Raw genomic sequence first — 16,185 nt, 5'->3', positions numbered from 1 at the left:
GTATTACCACCTCATAAACGTTGGCACTAAATCCTTCCACCACAGTGCCAAATCCTTCAAGAGGTCTTGAGTAAACCTCTCACCACAGCATTAAATCCCCCAAAATGATGGCCATCACACCAGTAACCCCCCACAACAAATAAAGCTCACCACAACACTAAATCCGCCAAATTAACTCCTCACCACAGCAGGCAATCACCCTCGAAAAAAACCTTCACAAGGGCACTAAATTAGCCAAAAATAATTAATTCCTCACTATAGGAAAATCCCCTCAAAGGAAAGCAAGAGCCCTTCACTATGATTATGGATACCCCAAATCAGCCCTCGCTCAGCGCTAAAACCAGGTTGGAAAACAAGAGACCTGCTTAATTAGTGAAACCTCTCCCGTCACATGAGTCTTCAGGGCAGCTCCTGCTCGACCCATTGCACCAGGATAGCAACTCCTTGGGTTGTTAAAGTGCTGGAAGGAAGGGCCCTCCTCCCTGACTCCTAAGAGCAATTCCAAAGGCCACTCCAAACCCCTACTCCCTACAGCTTCCTGACATCACTGTGTGCACCCCAACACTGCATCAATCCCCAGGGAAAACCCTACTTGAAAGCAGTCCTTCCTTCTGCTCGTCATCTCTCTTCCGACCGGTGCCTCTCACACTAACTGCCTCTTGTCCGCTCGCACCTCTCCTACTCATCACTTCCCTCCCCAATCCTCCCTCTTGCTGTTTCGCCACTTGCTGCCTTCTAATTCATTAGGCTAGAATCTCAAAATACTGAACGAGATAGGCGAGGAGATACCACTGGCCATAATTTTTGCAAATTCTTTGGGAGTAGGAATTATGCCAAAGGATCGGAGGATAGGGTGTGTCCAAGAAATGGGAACAAGGCAAATCAGGAAATTATAGGCTGGAAAGTCTTATCTCATTTGTTTGTAAACATTTAGAATACAAAATACAGGATAGAGTTAGTGGAAAAACATTTGGAAAAGCTTGGCCGATTCAGATGGTCTGTGCTGGGATTTCTTTTGTTTTCCATATGCAGAGCGCCAAGTATTTGGGCATAAACGCAAAAATAATAGAGGATCGAAGTTTGATGATGGTTTCAAAATCATGGGAATGGCAAACTGTGAGGAAGGAGAAAGCAAGCGGCAGGTTAACAGATAGGTGGTGGATGCAGTTCCGTGTGCAGTACAAACAGGGAAAGGAAATGTACCCTGAATTGCATAATTCTTAATAAAGCGGAGAAAGAGATTATGGGGTGCACTGATCAAAATGTCATAAAACAAGTCAAGAGATTCCAAGTTTTGCACATATGGCACTGGATCTGAAAACCTGGAAATGGTGTTGAATTTGTTGGCTGGGCCACAGTCAGATTAAGAGGTACAGATCTGGCACCTCATTAGAGGAGGGATATTTGAACTGTGGGAATGGTACGCAATGATACCATCCTAGAATTATGCTCAGCATGAGAAACTACAGTTCTAAAGAAAGGCTTTATAAAAAAGGGATCTTTTTTCACTGGAACCGTGAAGATTAAGGATGAGTCTTATTGAGGTTTTCAATATTGTGACCGATTATACTGATTGGTGAGTTGGTTATAAACCACAATTTGTATTTATGTCTCACGTGCAATTGAATGAAACATCGCAAGGCACTTGACAGAAGCTTTATAAAACAACATATGACACCGAGCCACATAAGGAAATTTAGGGCAGGTGACCAAAAACTTGGCGGAGCGGGAGATTTTAACAAGTATCTTCGAGGAGGAAAGTGAGGCAGAGAGGTTTAGGAAGGGAACCCACAGGGGTGTCCAAGAGGCTCGGAAAAGAGGAGCGCAGATATCTCAGAGGGTTCTAGGGCTGGAGGAGATTCCAGAAATAGGGAGGGGCCAGGAAGAACTTGAAAACAAGGATGAGAATTTTAAAATGGGGCTGTTAACTGGGAGTCAGCATGGGTCAGCGAACACAGGGGTGATGGGTGCATGGCATCTGGTATGGGTTAGGACTTCTTGCTTTAGAGACGGGTAGAATGTGGGAGGCCAGTCAGAGGTGAGTCAAGTCTGGAGACAATAAAGTTATGGATGAGAGGTTACCCAGCACACGAGCTGCGTCACAGGCAGGGGTGACAATATTGTTGAGATGGAAATAGATGGCCTTGATCGCGCAGCTACGTGGTTGAAAGGCCATGTCACGGTCAGATAGGATGCAGGTTGCGAACAGTTGGTTGAGTTGCCAGAGAGGGGATGTGGACTGAAAATAACTTGTTGCCAGAGAGGGGATGTGGACTAAAGTGATTATGAACTGAGGGTGACGATTAGAAGCAGAAATGACAAGTATTTTTCATTGACAGTTATTTGAACATGGAATATTGGAAATGATATACAGCACCTTTCAGGACTTGAGAACCTCCCCAAGTGCTTTGCATCTATTGAGTTATTTACTATTGAGTGCTTTATCACAAGCAGCTATTGAGGTAGAGGCTTCAGTATTTGAAAGAAGATTGGCTATGTATTTGAAATAAATAACATAAAAGCATTGAAGAAAAAACAGCTAAATTATATTTGAATCAATATAAAAATCTCAATTTTCAGGATATTAGAAAGCAAAATTGTGCCTTTACTTCCTCCAATAGCACCAGAGACAATTCTCATTCTCCAGCAAATAAAGCAGGCAAAACAAGTTACATTACTAGTTTGCAAGGGAGGGGGGGCGGAATGGCATCTTGAATATGGCATCTTATCACATCCCCAGGGTATTCCAAGGCATTTTATATCCACTTTTCAAGCAAATCCACTTATTATGTAGACAAACCTGGCAGTGTTGGAAGGTCTCACAAATGTATGTTGAGGTGAATAAAGAGTTAATTTTTTTGTGGTGCTTCTTAAGGGATGAATGTTAGCCAGGCTCTTCTGCAAGTAGTGTTGCTCGTTATGCTCTCCCTAATTTGCTCTGTCTTAATTACGTTTGCTCAAGAGTCGCCAGGTATCTTTTCGATACCGCCACAAGGTTCAAAACCGAATACTGATCAAAGACTCGATTAACCAGTTAGTAAGTTTGAAATCAATGCACATTTATTTACACATACAGTCAATTATTACTCATGCACAAACTCTACTCACTAAACTACAACTACTACTAAAAGCCTATACTTAGCTTCGGGTGCCCACTCAGTTAGAGGAACAATGGCCGTTGTCCGATTCTGAGGCTGCTGGCATCGAACTGGTATAGAATAGTAGCTAGGAGCGCCTATCTCGTAGCGTGCGTTGACCTTAGACTTACTTGGCTGGTGCTTGGCGGGTCTCTTGTCGCTGAGAGCTAAGGCCAAGGTGAAGAAGAAGAGAGCAATCTGTCTTTGGGGACTCCCCTTTTACCCCAAAGAGGCTTCGCGCTCTTTTGGGCGGTTCGTGAGCTTGGCCCCAATTAATTGGACCACGTCCTAATCATTTGTATTGATTTCTCCAGTAAAGGGATCGTTGCTTGATCACTGGGCGGGTCCTAGGTGACCGTTGGCCTGCTTTTGTTTTAGTCTCCATTGGCGCCGGGGAGTCTGTCCTGGTACCGATTGCTTAAATGTTTCTCTTTTGTCCCCAGAGATAGCTCATTACTATGCTAATGGCTTGTAGTATTGGTTTTGTCTGGGAGCTGCAAACTCCAATCCACAGGCAAACCTTGCACCTGCTTGTTTTCTTAGCACTGTCCAATTTTCCTTTTACTCTTTACAAGTGTCCATTTTGAAATCGGGACGTGGCCACCCCAGGTGGCTACAGTAGTATGTGGAATTGTGTTGCACCTAAACAGTGAGACAGGAGTTCAGTTTAATGTTGAATTCAAAAACTGGCACAAATGCAGCAAAGCACAGATTTTACAGTCACCACAGGCTGTAATCCTACTGGTCAATGGTTCTCAGGCACAAAGTTCAGCACTGACCCATGCAATCCAATGTCTGAAGAAAAATAAACTAAATTCTCCTGGGGGACCATATAGTGGTTTAGACCAGGTTTTTTAAAAAGTGCGGGTCATGATCTGCAGCTGGGTTGCGGGCAGGTGTTAGGAGGGTCGCGGAGCGATCAGTTGCGCCGACCCGTAGCGGTCCTGATCGCAGGCGAAGAACCCAACAGCCGCTACAGACTTTTACAGTGAGAATGGCAGCCGTTGCCGCTATTAAATTTAAATAAATGAGTCTGTGTGGAGTCTTCTGGCCAGAAGCAGCAGCAGTGAGAAGATCACGTGCCCAGCACATAACCTGACGTCAAGCACCCTCCATGTACTGCTTTTGGTGCTAAATCACAGAGCAAAGTTGCTACCATTTCCCAGCTGCTAGGAAGAGGACTGTGAAGATGGATTGCTTTCTTAAAAGTATGAGCTGACCAGAGACTCAAATAGGCAGTGTACCTACTAGATAGGATCTCATAATAAAACCTATTGGCAAGAGCTGCTCGGAAGAGTCCAGGGCAGGGCAGAGCAGTGCTTGGGTTAACTCTGTTTAGAGCTCCAGGGCCACTGGTTAACAGCCTACATGGCAGTAGAAATATAATTTCTTCAGATATGGTTTTGTCAATTGTGCCAATGCAAACATGGATGCAAAGCCCATGTGTGTTATATGAAGGGAAGTACTGGAACATGAGAGAAGTTTCAGATTTTGAAAGCGAAGTGGTGGGTGAAAACTTCCTTTTGAGGTTCAGACCTCAGATTAGTTATTAACTTGAAGCTGACTCTGAATTAAAAGACTGCATTGCCCGAGCCGACCTGTGATATCACAATAAAAACACACCAAATGAGGCTGTCTGCTTGCTGGATTAGCATCTCCTAGGAGTATCCACCGCTGGGTAAAACGAGCATTTTGTTGCTATTTCCCTTCACAATTATGAGGTTGGATTTTCCATTTTCTCAAAAATGAAGACGGCACAAAGGAACTGGCTGAAGTCTGTACCTGATATGCACATTGCTCTCTCCTCCTTTAAACATGATTCAAGTGAAATTGTGAGGATCAAGCAGGCTCATGTTTCACATTAAAGGTAAGTGAACGTGGCATGCGTCGCGAAGGTCGGACGGCATGATTCCAAAGGTCGTCCGGTTAGCAAAAGTGAGTCCCAGGAAAGAAAAGTTTGCAAAACACTGATTTAGGCGCTTGCCTTTAATCTCTGGAGCTTGGATTCCCATCCAGCCAGAAAGATGGCAGTAAAACCTCCTGTGCCTGCTGGCTTTGAGAGTCTAGGCTCACGCAAATTAGTCCTGAATTGACCCTAATTCACTAACTCAGAAGTCACAGGATGGCTAGTAGGTAGCAGTAAAATGTGGTAAAAGATCTCAAATAGATGGTGGTCTTCTCAGGGTTGGACTGCGGGGATGTGGTGATAGAGAAAAGGAACTTCACTCTGGCTCTGCAGCATGCTGGCATACCTCATGCTGACACAGGGAAAGAGGTCCAGTCCCCAGCACTAACTTCACCTTGAGCACCATTCTTTTGATTTTAAGGGAAGTGCAACACTAAAGTCTGTGATGAAAGCAGAAAATTCTGGAAATACTCAGCAGATCAGGCAGCATCTGTAGAAAGGAAAACAGTTAAGATTTCAGGCTGATGATCTTTCAACAGAACATAGAACAGTACAGCACAGAACAGGCCCTTCGGCTCTCGATGTTGTGCCGAGCCATGATCACCCTACTCAAACCCACGTATCCACCCTATACCCGGAACCCAACAACCCCCCCTTAACCTTACTTTTTAGGACACTACGGGCAATTTAGCATGGCCAATCCACCTAACCCGCACATCTTTGGACTGTGGGAGGAAACCGGAGCACCCGGAGGAAACCTACGCACACACGGGGAGGACGTGCAGACTCCGCACAGACAGTGACCCAGCCGGGAATCGAACCTGGGACCCTGGAGCTGTGAAGCATTTATGCTAACCACCATGCTACCGTGCTGCCCATTAACTGGGAAAGTTTCGCAATGTAATAGTTTTTGAGCAAGGAGTAGGTACGACAAATTTTCTACCTGTGACCGGGTAGAAAATATTATTTCCAACATCCTCAGTATTATGCTTTTCTTCTGAAATCTAGAACTTTGTTTAGTCAGATTGGTTTGCCAGCACTGTCTTCCATAAATACTGAGCGAAATTTGCTTTCACTGATTCTCACAGTCATTGTTGCCTGTACAAGAGATCATGTGTTGTCCCATTTACTTTGGGCTCATGACGTGCACATGTAAAGAGCAGTTACACTATGTTTCCTGTGTTACTCAGAACAACATAGATAAGACAGTGTGTCGCGAAAACTAACTATTCAATTACTTCAAGCCATTCAGAGGGTTACTCTGAACCAGTTTGTTTCATTTTGACTTTGCTTCGAATTAAAACTTGGGTAAAGGATATGCTGAAAAAGTAGACAGATGGGGTTGGACTGCTGTAAAAATGGGGCTTAACAATCTTTTCCTGTTTCTCAAATGCCCTGTGTTCCTCTCTGTTGGATAGCATGTCCAGTTTCAACCTGTCATAAATTAAAAGAATGACAGATTAAGACTAACATTCTGGCATCCCCTGTTGTCTGCACAGATGGAATCCAGCTGAGCACAGAGAAAGCAGAATCCTGCTCTTCTGTACATCTGCAGCAATCTAATATCGCTGACAGATCCAGCACCACTATTGAATCAGACCCAGAAGATTGTTTCCTGGACCTGGATATGATCAAGTTCCCTGGTTGCCTCCTAACTGAAGCCCAACAGTGCATTTTATAGAAGGATGGCCTCTCCTCCACACTGCCCACCTACCCCTGTGGATTAAATTGTAAAGAAGTGAAGAATAATGAGATTCTCCTCTTACAACCAATTAATTTTGTGCTGGCCCTGAGTTATGTATTGGGTGGAGTCACCTTGTCTAACTCTTGCGGCAGCTCCATTTAAGCATATCTGGATGCACAGATGTTGGCACATTGAAGCTGCTTGCATATTTCGATATCCTTCAAAGCATCTTTGCCAGCCTAAAACTTTCTGTACATATCAAAAATCCCCTCCTTCCATCTAAAAGGCTACATTTCCATCAGCACTCTATATATAGATTAAAACAGCAACCCACAGTCAAATATTTGACTTAATTTAGAAAATGTGGACCTACATCAATAACTCAGCTGTAATAACATTCTCAGTTAATGTAAAAATGCAAAACTAGTCACTAGCTGAACAGAGAAATCGCAAGTTCTGCAGGAGGAAGAGTAAACCATTGCACAGTGTGCTGAACTCCAAGGAGATGCAATGTAGGCACTTCGCAGGGGGTTGTGGGCAGAAGGGATGGTGAAAGCAGCTGATCCCCAGTGTTGCAAGACAAGTGCTAGTTTATAAATGATAGGTATGTACGTTGGTCTATTTGGGATCGAGAGGCCAATTGGTTCTACAACTAGAAGTGGTAAATCTGGAGGAAGCTCTGCCATTTCGTAACTCTTATATCAATTAGCAGAGTCATAATTAAGACTTCTGGCAGACGAGGAGACTTACTTCCAACAGTCTGTTTAAAGAAATGCTGTCTGTTAGGCCTCCTCACAATTAAGTCTGTGTACCATTAAGGTATTTGGTATTTTTCTTTTTCTTAATTCCTTGATATAGTCATCACAGGATGATCTCATGAAGAGTATGAAGCTTGGAATGATGGGAGTAGAATTACAAGCAAGACTATTTGCCAGAATTGGTGTAACATTCACTCAATAATGTTGCATTATAATAATCTTGTGGTCTACATTTACAGAGAACTCACTCCAGCATGTTGCATTCAGCTCCCAGTATCACTGTCAAATGTATATCTTCTGTAAAGGCCATAAGTGGTTGTAGTAATATGTAGAATCTTGCCCCAGAATGTAGAAGAGGATCATCCTATTCTGTGCTGTAAAACTGTGACTAATTTGTAAATCACCAGCAAACTCTGGTAATTTCACTGAAACTTAAGGTAATGCAGTCTGCACAACATCCGGCTCCCTCATATTGTCAAGCTCAGTAACTCCTTCCATTCAGTACTCTGTGTTCCAGCTACCGTTTCCCTGAGGATTCCACTGCCAAAGTTACAGCGGCTGATCAGAACCACCTGCGGAGATTCTGCCCCAGGATTTTAAACCATATGATGTTAATCTGTCGAACACAGCACAGGAAAAGAATTTGTGGTGTTGGTGGACAGGTCATTGAAACTTTAAATAAGGCAAATAAGATGTTGGGATATATAGTTCATAAAATAAAGCAGAAATCACAGGATGTGATACTGAGTCTACACAGAGCACTCGGTCATCTGCCTCTAGAGCAGTGTTTTTCAAACTTTTTCCGCCCCGGACGCACTTACACCAACCGGCCAACCTTTGCGACCCACACCAGCTGACCTTTGAAATCCACAATTTTTGCTTACCTTTAATGCGACAAGTGAGCCTTCTTGGTCCTCGCGATCTCTCTTTGTCACTCAGTGTCACATTTCTGCTAAGGACTTCAGCTGATAATTTAGATTCTCACTGCATCCTTTGAAAAAAAATCAAGAGTTTTGTCCTCAAACTCGCCATGCTTAGTTTTCAAATGTCTTTGAAATTTTGAGGGTTTTAAACTCTAATTTGTCTGTACTTCCCTGCATTTAACACACATGGGCTTTACATCTTGTTAATTTTTATTTTATTCTCCAATTAAGGGGCAATTTAGCGTGGCCAATCCACCTAACCTGCACATTTTTGGGTTGTGGGGGTGAAGCCCACGCAGACATGGGTAGAATGTGCAAACTCCACACGGACAGTGACCCAGGGCCAGGATTCGAATCCGGGTTCTCAGCGCCGCAGTTCCAGTGCTATGGGTTTTGCATCTTGATTTCCATTGGTACAATTAACAAATCCATACCTCATGAAATCATGTTTATACTGCTTTGTTCCCGATTTCAGTTTTTTCTTTGTTGGCTGTTTACCAGAGACCCTGAAGCACTGTACAGAGCTAACACTTAACTCTGCTTTGTCCTGCCATGGACTCTCCTGAGCAGCGCTCTACAGCAGACTCAGTTGGCCTGTTTGTGTCTCTGGCCCTCTCTTCCTTATAACAAAATAACCCATCTTCAGCTCTTCACAGTCCTGTTGCCTTGCTTACCCGCAACTAGAAAATGGGACAATCTCTCCTCCGTGATTTTGCGCAAAAAGCATGGACGTACAAAAGCTTGGAAAAAAGTGTGACGTAAATATATGTGCCAGGCGTGTGACCTGCTCAGTGCCGCCTCTTTTGGGGGAAAACTGCATTGTTCCATTTAAAAGCCAGTCGCAGCCATGGGGAATTTGCTCGCTTTGCGACCCTCCCAACACCCGCCCGCGACATGGTTTGAAAAACCCTGATCTGGAGCACTGCAGTTCTGGTCACCATCTTGAAGCAGGGACATGACTGAAAATTTTTTACTAAATTTGATTTAGTACTCATTTTCTTTTCATTTTTTTTTTTATAAATGTTTTTTATTCAGTTTTCATGTTTTATATTGAACAAATTACAAATTGTTAGAGAGTGAAAAAAAAACACGCAAAAATTAACATATATATTTACAGGTGAGCATCTTCGTAGTAATAACTGTGGCCTCCCCCTCTTTGCCGGCATACATATTTTACATTCCCCAACATGTTTATTGGCATTTATTTAGTTTGGTTTTGGGCCTTAGCTAGCCATCAAACCCCCGTAACGAGCCCGTAGCCCCCCCCCCTCCCCGCCGGCTACCTTCCCCCGACTATTCTTCCTCTTGTACGTTGGCCACAAACAGGTCCCGGAACAATTGCATGAATGGCTCCCACGTTCTGTGGAAGCCGTCGTCCGACCCTCGGATGGCGAATTTGATTTTCTCCATTTGGAGAGAATCCGAGAGGTCGGACAGCCAGTCTGCAGCTCTGGGCGGTGCTGCTGACCGCCAGCCAAACAGGATTCTACGGCGGGCGATCAGGGAGGCAAAGGCAAGGGCGTCCGCCCTCCTCCCCAGGAATAGATCTGGCTGGTCTGAAACCCCGAAGACCGCCACTATCGGGCATGGCTCCACCCTCACCCCCACCACTTTGGACATAGCCTCGAAGAAGGCTGTCCAGTACTCCACAAGTCTGGGGCAAGACCAGAACATGTGGGCGTGGTTGGCCGGGCCTCTTTGGCACCGCTCACATCTGTCCTCCACCTCCGGGAAGAACCTACTCATACGGTTTCTCGTTAAGTGGGCTCTATGTACCACTTTTAGTTGCGTCAGGCTGAGCCTTGCGCACGTGGAGGTGGAGTTGACCCTATGCAGTGCTTCGCTCCAGAGTCCCCACCCTATCTCCATCCCCAGGTCGTCCTCCCATTTCCTCCTTGTTGCGTCCAGTACGGTGTCGTCCCTATCTACCAGTCGGCCATACATGTCACTACAGTTCCCTTTCTCTAGGATACTTGCGTCCAGTAGGTCTTCCAGTAGTGTCTGTCGTGGCGGTTGTGGGTACGTCCTTGTCTCCTTTCGTAGGAAGTTTTTGAGCTGCAGGTACCGTAGCTCGTTCCCCCCAGCTAGCTGAAATTTCCCCCCAGCTAGCTGAAATTTGATTTAGTACTCATTTGATACCTGGCGTTGGACAACTGAACTACAAGAAAAACTACAGAATTGAGTTTATTTACAATTGAGAAGATTCAAAGAGGATCTTATAGGGATATTCAGAATCCTTAAATATATCAACATTGTTGACTCTTGAGAAACAGCTTGCCATGGCCTCGAGAGTGTCAGCAAGAGGACTTGCAGGAGGGGAAGTGAATGGGAAACATCAGATATAACTATTACACAGGGCAGGTGGTAAATATTTGGGATAGTCTGCATGTGGTTGTAATTGAAGCTGGCAACGTTAGTGATGTTAACAAGAAGTTGGAACGTTAGGTCAGGAACTTTTGTCTTCTGTGTTTTGCACCACAGGACCAGCTAGATGAACCAAAATAGCTCTTTCTGATCCTGTACATTCCTGTGTTTCTGTGAAAAATGCCTTGCCAGTTGATCGGATGTGGAGCAGTAAGGTCAGTTCAATGCCAAGAGAAGAATGCTGAGATTGTGTCATTTCAGGACAATAGTTTGGTCACAATTAGAATATTTTGTTCAGCACCAGGCACCCCTTAGTAAAAAAAACATTAAGACATGGAGGCTGTTCAGCATCAATTAACTAGGATGATACCAGAGATGGAAAGCTTTACTTCAGGAGAAACTTGAGATACTTGGACTGTTTATACTGGCGTACACAAGGCAAAGATGAGATTTGACAGAGGTTTTAAAAATTCTGAAAAGTTTTGAGAGAGTGAGTTGGCCAAGAATATATCCTCTGGTTGGGGAGTTAGGGGCAAAGGTACATCAATTTAAAATTGTTACAAAGAGCACAAAGAGAGGCCGCAGAAATCTTCTTCCACATTTCCTACTTTGAGTATGCCATTGAACGTAGTTGAGAGTGAAAATTGCAACTTTTAAGAAAAAAGCCATAAATATTTTAAGCAAGGGAAGGTACGAGGTTGTGGATGGAAAGATAGAAGGAATGCACCTGTAGGTTCAGTTTGGAATTGGCCTAGCAGAACAGTGGAACAGAAGCGATAGGCTGAATGGTTCAGCTTGAGGAAGTTGATAGAGCTGGAGCTTAACATAGGTACGGTGGAAACAAGTCAGGATAGTTTTTCTTTCACGGGGCTGAAGGAAATTAAAGTCTGTTCAAGTCTTGATGTCAGGCAGCACAGCCAGGGACTCGTTGGTTGAGGAGGGGAGAATTGGATGTGTGAAAGCTGACTATATGCCTTGAATGTAATTTCTTCATAGGTATAACATGTAGAATTGTAGAATGACTTAGCATGCGAAGATGCTAATCGTGTATCTGTCAAATCTTTGGTAAAGTTATCCAATTGACCCAGTTTGCTGTTTTTCCCCATTATCCTGTAATTTATTTTTCCTTCAAGTATTTATCCAATTCCATTTCCGATGATAAATAAGTGAATCAAGGATAGAACAGTGGGCACATGTCAGGTAATTGTACAGGCATGGCAAGAGGACATTTTTGAGGATAAGGAGTGGCTAAATAGACACCAGGAATGAGTGGTGTCATGATAATGGCACAAAGGACTACTCAGAAGCTTCAGAAGTAATAAAGACGCGATGTAACAGATGTGCAGGATTTTGATGACTCAAAGCTGAGAGTGAGCATTTTTTTGTTACACCTACATAAAAGATTGTGCGTTTTCTTTTCCTCTCTTGAGACCACTGGCTCTCACTGGCCACCTTAATTGCCATGCCATCCACCCTCCAGTATCGCATTCAAGTGACTTCTCAATGTATGAGGTTGGCCATTGAGTAGAGTACTGTCAGCCTATACAGTGCAGAGGTCATTTTAACTGAGCCTGATTATGTTCCCATCAAGAGCCACACATGAATTTTCCAGCAAGAATCGTGAGATAATCTGGATCATGAATCCAGGCTGATTGCCCCTAACCAACCGAAAGACATGAGACCAATTATACCAACCGGACATGTTTCTTATCAAAGTTAACCTCTTGTGCTCTTAATGACTATTAGAGGATGATGGTAATGCATTGAGAAATGAATGATTTTTTTAAACCATAGGCTTTGATTGCATGCTGGTGGATCTGTCATATTGCAGAATTCTCACAACATCATCATATATTGTAGCATAGAGGGAGGTCATGCAGTTCATTGCACCCGTGTTGAGCTAACCTTTGAACTTCAGTCTCTAATCTCAATTTCCTGCAATTCATTCCTCTTTCCGTATTCTTTCTTTTCAAACACTCAAGTCCATTTTTAATGATGTCATCTATCATTGATGGGGTTCATTTCTAAAGTGATAGAAATAAAAATGCAGAAAAGTTAACATTAAACTTGTAAGTCCGCACATGGTCTGCTGTGCCAACTCTGGTAAGGGTGGAAGGACTCTCAAAATGGAACATAAATGCAGATTTGGCCTTGTTGGGCAAATAGCCTGTGTGCTTTAGATATATGATTACAATTGAATTGTGGGAAAATCCTCATCATTATAATACAACAAATTACATTTATATAACACCATTAATGTTGTAAACATTTTTTTATATATATTTAGAGTACCCAATTATTTTTTTTTTTTCACAATTAAGGGGCAATTTAGCGTGGCCAATCTACCTAACCACATCTTTGGGTTGTGGGGGTGAAACCCACGCAGACACGGGGAGAATGTGCAAACTCCACACGGACAGTGACCCAGGGCCGGGATTCGAACCTGGGTCCTCAGCGCCGCAGTCCAGTGCTAACCACTGTGCCACTGTGCTGCCTCTATTAATGTAAAGATATCCCAAGCTGATTCACAGGATTTGGTATCAGATAAAATTTGACATCAAGCCACATTAGGAGATATTAAGACTAGTGATCAAAAGCTCGGTCTAAGGGACAGGTCTGACACTGTGATATACTCAGTAGTAACTCTGGGGGGAATATTCAGTGTTCCATGTCCTGTGTTCCTATGTTTAAAAGGTGAGCATTGTGTCTATGTTCTGCTTCCATCTTCTGTGTCTTTAGTTCTAAAAAGATTTTTCATTCCCCACAGGCAATTATAAAAGAAGGTCTTCTGATGAAACAGACAAGTTCATTTCAGCGCTGGAAGAAAAGATATTTCAAGCTCCGGGGGCGGACGCTGTATTATGCAAAGAATGCAAAGGTAATTTTAAAAAATTTATGGGTGTATCAACTGCTGTTATATAAGGAAATCTGTGTGTTTACCTGGATGAGCTTTCGTGGTGTGGTTGACAAGATGATTTAGTGTGATAATAAAAAGTGTTTTTCGACTGTCTTTTTTTCTGTAATTCAGTCGTCAGCTTAGCCAGTATGACCACATGACTGGTACATCGGAATTCAGTAATAGGCCAGTGAAAGCTTGGGTTATTTTTCTGTTTTCTAGTCTCATTGACTATAGTTAAACTCTGCACTTAAAAGGATTTTTATGTTTCACTGGCCTTTCACAGCTCAGTACCTAGATACACAGGAGGGCATAGGATAGGAAAAGGCAGCTACAGTCCATTCAGCCGCCCCAGTATCTGAGAAATATATCTAACGATAGCTGTCATACCTCTCTATCAAATCTCCCTTCAAGTACTTACTTGTCCTTACAAGTAATATCCTGCACCCCAGGATATTAATAAAGATTAGTGAGGAAGGAGTGGAGAGTAATAAACATTGTTTTTTTATTAGACAGTAGGGCTGGGGGTGGCTCGGTAGCACGGTGGTTAGCTCAGTTGCTTCACAGCTCCAGGGTCCCAGGTTCGATTCCCAGCTTGGGTCACTGTCTGCACGTTCTCCCCGTGTCTGCCTGAGTTTCCTCCGGGTGCTCTGGTTTCCTCCCGCAGTCCAAAGATGTGCAGGTTAGGTGGACTGGCCATGCTAAATTGCCCTTAGTGTCCAAAAAGGTTAGGTGGGGTTTTGGGGATAGAGTGGAGGTGTGGGCTTAACTGGGGTGCTCTTTCCAAGGGCTGGTGCAGGTTCAATGGGCCGAATGGCCTCCTTCTGCACTGTAAATTCTATGATATGATTGTCAACGTAAAAAGTTATTTTTAAAGAGCTGAGGGTGCTAAATAAGTTTGCTAGCGTGAATGTTATGCACTCCAGGATATTAATGAAGATTAGAAACGAAGGAGTGGAGAGGGATAAACATTCATTTTTCATTAGACATTAGGGCTGTGCCAGAATATCTGTGAATGCCCTTGTGACACAACATCCTGGTATTCTCATCCATCAGAACAGCCTTGATTATGAGACTCCCTCTTTAACATGGGGGTGCTTGGGAATTTGAGACAGATGTTTTGAGCCAGTTGATGCAAGTAACGCTAATGTTGTGTGCAGTTCATGGGTAACTATGTAATTTGGCCAAATCAAGTCCCGTCAAATTTCGTGAATTCAGATGAGGCTCCAACGTCGTGGTTAAGCTCACCCATAAAAACATGGGTTGTGAGTTCTCTTCAAAACAACCTGCTGTTGCTTTTGGTGCATTATCAATTCAACTTTTTTTTTATCTTGGGAGAATGTTGATGGTAATTTATGATCATTCAAGATTTTTTGAGTACCTGAGGCTGCTTTTTGCACCATCATCACATTTGCTGTCGAAAATTGTTGAGCAATTAAATAACTAACTGGAGGAAGAGGCTTCATCCTCAGTGATGAAGGAACCCCAATACAGCAGACGATCTTCAACCATCTTCAGCGTGAAGTGTCAAGTGGATTTTCCATCTCTGCCTCCTCCTGATGCCCCTAGCATCACAGATGCTAGTCAAAATTGTACGTTGGAATCTGATTGAAATATATTAATAAAGTGTCCTGCCCAGCAGGTTACCCGCTACTGTAACTGGGTTTGTACCTGGAAGATTGGGAACATGTTTCACAGACATGAGAGTCCTACACCTCCCCATGCGCTATCCACAAATTGTGTTTAATTCGTGGTGGACATTGACTGATAATTCTCTTGAATCACTATCAGTAGACACAGACTGAAACTGTGGTTTTTGGGTTTGGAGATATATGGCTGAAATGTGTAACTATAAATAAATATAAAAATGGGTAAAAGATTGACTACAGTTCAGTCCTCGCCAATTGACTTTCTGGGGAAGAACGCTATGTATTTGCCCTGTTCATCAACTCTTTTAATGGCTTGGTCTTCCATTTATCACACCACCACTGGTTTTGAATGCATTCCGTATTTTTTCTGATATTCTCTCCTCCACTGAAAGCACTGACACTTGCTGGATGTTGTCCTCCAGTTCCTTAGCCAACTAGCCATTTTTCACTTGTCGTAGAATCTGTATAGTGCAGAAGATGGCCATTCAGCCCATCCGGTCTACACCGACCCTCTGAAAGAGCACCCTATCTAGGCCCACTCCCCCGCCCTATATCTGCAACCCCATGACCCCACCTAACCATTGGACAATAAGGGTAATTTAGCATGGCCAAGCCACCTGGACTGCACATCTTTGGACTGCACGGGTAGAATGTGCAAACTCGACACAGTCACCCAAGGTTGGAATTGAACCCGGGTTCCTAGCGCTGTGAGGCAGCAGTGTTAACCACAGTGCCATCATTCCGCCCTAGCATGTGCGCTTACACGCTGTCCACAATGGAGAAAAGGCTGGGGGAATGGATCAAGGCCAAATCTAATCCTGTCCTCATTTGATATCTGCATATGCCACTTTCAAACAGGGATCACTAG

At 43.6% G+C, this 16,185-nt stretch overlaps 1 protein-coding gene and 1 long non-coding RNA gene across 5 annotated transcripts in view; one reads left to right on the top strand and one right to left on the bottom strand.

The window, feature by feature from the left end:
- LOC119975916 (diacylglycerol kinase delta-like) overlaps window positions 1-16,185 on the top strand; it is a 169,963-nt gene that overhangs the window by 41,458 nt on the left and 112,320 nt on the right. For all 4 annotated transcript variants that reach the window (XM_038815860.1, XM_038815858.1, XM_038815859.1 and 1 more), the window contains exon 2: window positions 13,540-13,650. In XM_038815860.1, coding sequence (XP_038671788.1) covers window positions 13,540-13,650 — 111 coding nt within the window. The remainder of the gene's footprint in view (window positions 1-13,539; window positions 13,651-16,185) is intronic.
- LOC119975917 overlaps window positions 3,671-16,185 on the bottom strand; it is a 40,957-nt gene continuing 28,442 nt past the window's right edge. Inside the window, exons 2-3 of the long non-coding RNA XR_005462828.1 lie at window positions 8,370-8,476; window positions 3,671-3,779 (exon numbers count right to left, since the gene is read on the bottom strand). This is a non-coding gene — a long non-coding RNA (uncharacterized LOC119975917). The remainder of the gene's footprint in view (window positions 3,780-8,369; window positions 8,477-16,185) is intronic.

This window comes from Scyliorhinus canicula, chromosome 13, assembly GCF_902713615.1.
Source record: "Scyliorhinus canicula chromosome 13, sScyCan1.1, whole genome shotgun sequence".
In the NCBI taxonomy this organism is placed as follows: domain Eukaryota; kingdom Metazoa; phylum Chordata; class Chondrichthyes; order Carcharhiniformes; family Scyliorhinidae; genus Scyliorhinus; species Scyliorhinus canicula.
Note: the sequence above shows the minus strand (reverse complement) of the source record. Positions and strands in the feature narration are given on the sequence as shown.